The sequence below is a fragment of the Lutra lutra genome, chromosome 8 (genome assembly GCF_902655055.1).
Source record: "Lutra lutra chromosome 8, mLutLut1.2, whole genome shotgun sequence".
Lineage (NCBI taxonomy): Eukaryota > Metazoa > Chordata > Mammalia > Carnivora > Mustelidae > Lutra > Lutra lutra.
In genome coordinates this window covers 14,374,164-14,380,163 of record NC_062285.1, presented here as the reverse complement: position 1 = coordinate 14,380,163, position 6,000 = coordinate 14,374,164, and the positions used below count along the sequence as shown (strand labels likewise).

General features: G+C 44.2%; 1 protein-coding gene across 10 annotated transcripts in view; it reads left to right on the top strand.

The window, feature by feature from the left end:
- Positions 1-289: 289 nt before the first annotated feature.
- The window catches only part of ABI1 (abl interactor 1), a 119,632-nt gene continuing 113,921 nt past the window's right edge, over positions 290-6,000 (top strand). For 5 of the 10 annotated variants that reach the window (XM_047740184.1, XM_047740178.1, XM_047740183.1 and 2 more), the window contains exon 1: positions 292-545. In XM_047740184.1, the coding sequence (XP_047596140.1) occupies positions 429-545 (117 nt within the window). In that variant the 5' untranslated portion in view covers positions 292-428. Of the gene's footprint in view, positions 546-6,000 lie in introns of all 10 variants that reach the window. The other 5 variants (XM_047740177.1, XM_047740174.1, XM_047740175.1 and 2 more) reach the window with 3 other exon arrangements.

The window sequence follows — 6,000 nt, the reverse complement described above, 5'->3', positions numbered from 1 at the left end:
CACCATGTAGCGCCACCTTCCGGAATTGTTGGGAAACTTCGCAATTAGACCCCTTCCCTGGGCCGTCCTTTACGTTCCTCCCCGTTTTTTCGGAGGCCCTCTTACACGCATGCGCTTTCGATGGTACGCGTTGACCGTGAGGGACTACAATTCCCAGAAGACTATGCCGCAAAAAAAAAAAAAAAATCCCGTGGGGAGGAGAAGGGAAAACGTGAAGGCTCGCGAGAGAACGGGATTGAGGCGGCTGCGCGAAGTGGGTGGAGCCGGGTGGAGAGAGTGAAGAGGAAGAGGAGGAGGTGCCGTCCCACAATACCAGGCGGGAGGGCGGTAGGCGGTTTGTATCCGGGCTGTGAGGTGCTCCGCGCCTCCGCGGACCTTGCTGCCTCTGTCTCTTTAACGCGAGAGGAAGCGATGCGGAGGGGTGGAAAATGGCAGAGCTGCAGATGTTACTAGAGGAGGAGATCCCGTCTGGCAAGAGGGCGCTGATAGAGAGTTACCAGAATCTGACCCGGGTGGCGGACTACTGTGAAAACAACTACATACAGGTGAGGAGCGCGGGCGCGCGGGCGGGCGGGCGCTGGCCGGCCCGGCCGAGGATCCACCGCCTGCCGCTCGAGTGACCAGCCCACTGGGCGGGGTGGGGAACTGCCCTAACCTCAGCGGCTGCCTCAGCCTCAGCCTCAACCTCAACCCCAACCCCCAGCCGGGGAGAGCAAGTGGCCGGGCTGAGAGAGTCGGGCTGCGATACAGGAAGTGGCTGTGGTGGTTGAAACCGATAGAAGGGGAGAGAAAAAATGGGCGAGGGAACCCGGAGCTCGCGGCTGCCGCAGCCCGGCGCCCCCCTGCTGCCCGCCTCCCTTCGGGCTGGGCCCCCCGGGTCGCGCGCTGCCCTCAGCAGCCTTCCATTCGCTGGGCTCTTGTGTGGGAGAGCCAGCTGCCCCTCCGTCCGGAGAGGGGTCTCGGACCGGGAGGGGAAAGGGCAGGGAGGAGGCGCGGGGGCCGGGGGGGAGCGGCAGAAGGAGAGGAAAAGCGGGGTGTGTGTTGGGGGAGGGCGGGTGGGGGCGATTATGTCAGTTCAACCCAGAGGGTGTGTCTTTTATTTATTTATTTTTTAATAAAAATTTGTCATGAGTCACATTACACAGACCTCCCCGAGGAGAGGAGGAAGCGGGCGGGGAGTGAGGGAGGGCGTATAAGCGAAGTTAATCTCAAAATTCTTTTAATTGAAGGTTTATAAATTTGCCTGGCTGTCCGTTTTCAAGTCGGGTTTTTTCCCCCTCTCATCATTTTCACTTCCGCCCTCACCATCATGTAGTCTAGAGGTTGTTAGGACTATCGTTACTATAAAACGATAAATTATTCTTAACTACTTGGAAAAATGTCTTACTCTCTCTTCCCCAAAAGTTCTTGAACTGTTGGCTTTATGAGTAACTTAAAATAGAACGGCGTAACCGCCGGTTGCTTATTTTCTGTGGTTTCTCTCTTTCCGACCTAAGTAAATGCACAGAATCCAGGTGGATTACCGAACATATTTAGTCTTGGGACCATAATGTGAAATGTTACTGTAAATTTATTAGGACATTCTTGGGGCCTTATTTGTGACAGATTCTCGTTTGTTTTTATTTTAATGATTGGAAGTGATTTATGTTGTGGTAGTTTGGTTTGTAGATCTTTAACTGGGTAAACCAGCAGTTTGCTATAGAAGCAAATAAAGAGCAGAGTCCTTTGTATCAATATAATGGGATCAAAAATTCTCTTGTTAGAAGACATAATCCAAACGTGCTTTGCAAGAATCGGGTTATTGCAATTCAGAACTGAAGTATTTATAGAAATGCCTCCCATGTGATTATCATTTTTAAGAACCAATAGTTTCTGTGTTGGCAAATGCTTTTCTTTATTTTTAGAAGGAGATGTTGTTTTCAGAATATTTTGAATATTTCTCAATTTCCATATTAGTAACATTGTATCTTAAGTATCACCAGTAGGAATTTATCTCATAAACTTCTTCAAGCTTTTACTTTAGGAGTTCAGATAAACTTGTTGAATGCCCACCATGTATACTGTATTACTGGGTTTTGCAAACTTTGTAGTTAGCCTTTTAAAAAATACTCTTAAATCTATAGAAATGTGAATATAGTTTTCAAAGAGAAAAGTGGTCTTGTAGATTTATCGATATTAGCACACAAAAGGTGTATTCAATCTCACATGAAAAGCCTTAAAATTGAGGTGAGTCTCAATTTGCTAAAGGTTCTGAAGATTTTGAAAGTCAAAGGGAAAACACAGGAAGTTATTTAGCCCCAGTCCAGAAAAGTCATTTCTTTGTAGAAGTCAGTAAATAAGTACTTCATAAAAGGGTGGCTTCTTTTGTTTTGCATGTTGGGAAATCTGACAAATATCTGGTGTGGTAACTGCTATGTGTTGGCAAATGCAAACGTGTTTTAACTTGTCTGATGACTACTATTTTTTCAGGTAGTTAGTTGTGTGCTGTAATGTTTTTATTTTTTTTCCTCCCTGACCTCTCTCCTCTTCTCTTCCTGCCACTATCATGTAGCTCTCAAGCACTTTTAAACTTCATTGGTAATATTCCTAGTTAGGATAAATCATGGTATATATCTCCTGTAGTCTCTCTTAAACATGTTAGTACCATGGTGCCAAGAGCCATTGCCAGTGGCCCCAAATTGTGGTTTTTCTAAACTTGACACCAGTGAGATATTCTGATCTCGGGGAGAGGGGGATGAAATTCACACATAATGTTTGTCTTAGTAGCCTTGAAACCTTGGGTGGCATGATGCAGGCTACTAGCTTCCTTCCTGAGATGCTGAGATGGGGTCAGGCTGAGAAAGTGATAGAGACTGTGGAAGTTGATATAGTAGTTGCCTTTGTGATGTGCTGTGCTGCTAACTTTGGTGCTGTGAATAGGAAACAAATAGTGCTGGAAATCCATTTAGATGTCTTTCAAGATCTTTCTGTATCCTTTCTGTGACCCTGATTGGGTTATAACCAACATTCTACATAAACATACCACCTTTCAGGGAAGGTATACAGTCACTTGTGTTTTGAGAAATTTTTATACCTGGGATGAGTTAATTTATAGCCTAGGTGATTTTTATACTGAGAGAGTAATTTTCATTTTGTTTCCTACAGCTTGGAAGTACAGTTCAGTCCAGGTGAGTTGCTTAGCAGACAAGTTCTTTTGGCTGTAGTGCAGTTGAGCCTAGAGCACTTTCTTAGCTCGTTGGGTCCTGTTGACTTTAATTATTGAATTGTTTTAGTAATAGCAAAACTTCTCAAAAGAGTCTATTATTGTAAAAAGGATGGGGATTTTGAAATTGCTTTGGGGAAAATACTCAAAATACAAAATGTTTTTAATATAGAAGTGAAGAAAAATCTTTGCCTTTTTCTGTCTTTGGTTTTTCTGGTCGGTTAGGGCAGAGACCATCAGTTCTCAGCTTGTACACAAGCATCTGATCTGGCCAGTTCTCTTTGCTCTACTGTAGGGTCTGTACTTCCTTTGTCATGGGAACTATTTTGGGGAATAGGAAGGTAAGCTAAGTGAAAAGGAGTAGAAACTACTTAAGAAAGGTTTCTCAGCATGTTAATCTCAGCACCTTAACTTGTTAATTTAATTTTGCTGCCTGGAATTCCCCCAACTAGAGCTATATTTGGGTTACAAGTATATTCTTTTTTTCCCCCCTAATGAATTGATCTGGGACCTTTTTTTCTTTTTGGTAAAGATTTTATTTACTTGTCAGAGAGTGAGCATAAGCAGGGGGACTGGCAGAAGGAGAAGCAGGCTTCATGCGAAGCAAGGAGCCCAGTGTGGGTCTCAATCCCAAGACCCTGGGATCATGACCTGAGCCAAAGGCAGACACTTAACTGACTGAGCCACCCAGGTGTCCTTAACAAGTATATTCTAAAGTCTGGAAGTATGAAGGAGATATCATCAGTGAGCTACTTAGTTTAGCTTGTTTTCCTTCTTCCATGATGTTAGCTTATGCTCATTGCTCATTATGCATGTTTGATCTTGGAAGGCAGGTGATTTTTGAGAAGGAATACTTTGGAGTAAGTAAAAGCTAAATTTCTGATACTGTACAATGTATGCCAGTTTATAAATAATGTCAGTTGTTATTAGAGTAATTCTGTGATTTTTGTTAACAGATGATCAGTCTGCAGTTCAGAGGCATCAAATACCTAGCCTAAAGTTCTGTATCTTGTATTAGGTAGTGTCTGGAATCAAACCTGGATTTTTCAATTTTATATTTTTTAAAATATTTTATTTCTTTATTTGACAGACAGTGCGAGAGAGCATGAGGGGGAGAATGTCAGAGGGAAAAGCAGACTCCTTGCTGAGCAGGGAGCCCAATGCAGGACTCGATCCCAGAACTCTGGGATCATGACCTGAGCCGAAGGCAGTCGCCCAACCAACTGAGCCACCCAGGCACCCAAACCCAGATTTTTAAATTCTATATCCTAGTTTCTTTTTTTTTTTTTTAAAGATTTTATTTATTTATTTGACAGAGAGAGATCACAAGTAGACGGAGAGGCAGGCAGAGAGAGAGAGAGAGAGAGGGAAGCAGGCTCCCTGCTGAGCAGAGAGCCCGATGCGGGCCTCGATCCCAGGACCCTGAGATCATGACCTGAGCCGAAGGCAGCGGCTTAACCCACTGAGCCACCCAGGCGCCCTATTTTTTTTTTTTAATTTTTAAAAAAGATTTTATTTATTCATTTGACAGAGAGAGAGCACAAGCAGGGGGAGCAGCAGGCAGAGGGAGAGGGAGAAGCAGGCTCCCCGCTGAGCAGGGAGCCCGATTCGGGGCTCGATCCCAGGACCCCAGGATCACGACCCGAGCCGAAGGCAGACGCTTAACCGACTGAGCCACCCAGGCGCCCTATCCTAGTTCCTTTTAATGAATACTAACTGAATGGGGTATTTACCTCAGCTTAGAGGATAAAAAGCTGGTGTGAAGAGGGTACTATAATTGCTTCTATTTATTGAGTACCTACTCTGTCATAGTCTCTGCTGGTTGATTTATATTATCTTTAATCCTTACAAAAACTCCATGATAGGCAGTATTCTCACAGATGAGGAAATTAGAAGTCAGAAAAGTTAAATGAATTTTATTTAATCATACAGTTAGTAATTGGCAGTCAGTGTTTCTGCCTAACCCACTGAGCCACCCAGGCGCCCCAGGGTTTCTGCCTAACTCCGAGAAGCTCCACAGGCTCTACGCTCTGGTCATACCACACTGTCTCTAGACTCGAATGAGTCTGAACTCAAGAGACTAACTAATTCAGAAATGTCATGGGATAAATAGACTCTTGTTGGGCAAGTCTAGGAACCTAACGACCATTTTATCATTGTTTCTTCTGAGTTCCAGGTTGCAAATAGAAGAACAGTTATGTTTGTACTTTGGGGGCTTGTCTTCATCACCAAAGGGTGGTAGCTTTGGCACTTGAAGTGCTGAATTACAGGAATCAGGTTAGTTTTTCATTGAACTTAGTGGATCCTTTTCCTTTCTGTACATCCTTGTCTGTTTTTGAAAAATTTTTTTTTTTAAGATTTTATTTATTTATTTGACAGAGAGAGATCACAAGTAGGCAGAGAGGCAGGCAGAGAGAGAGGAAGGGAAGCAGGCTTCCTGCTGAGCAGCGAGCCTGACGCGGGACTCGATCCCAGGACCCTGGGATCATGACCTGAGCCGAAGGCAGCGGCTTAACCCACTGAGCCACCCAGGCGCCCCTGTTTTTGAAATTCTAATTCAGCTTTGCAGTTGTGATAAAATTTGTGGAATAAGTGGGGGAAGTTAAAGTTAAGCATCTGACTCTTGGTTTCCACTCGGGTCATGATTTCAGGGTGGTGAGATGAAGCTCTGCATTGGGGGGTCTGTGCTCAGTATGAAATCTGCTTGAGATTCTCTCTGCCCCCGCAAATAAATAAAATCTTAACAAACTAACGCCTTCTCCTTTTTCCTTTTGTAACTTTAATATTAATAAGAACTT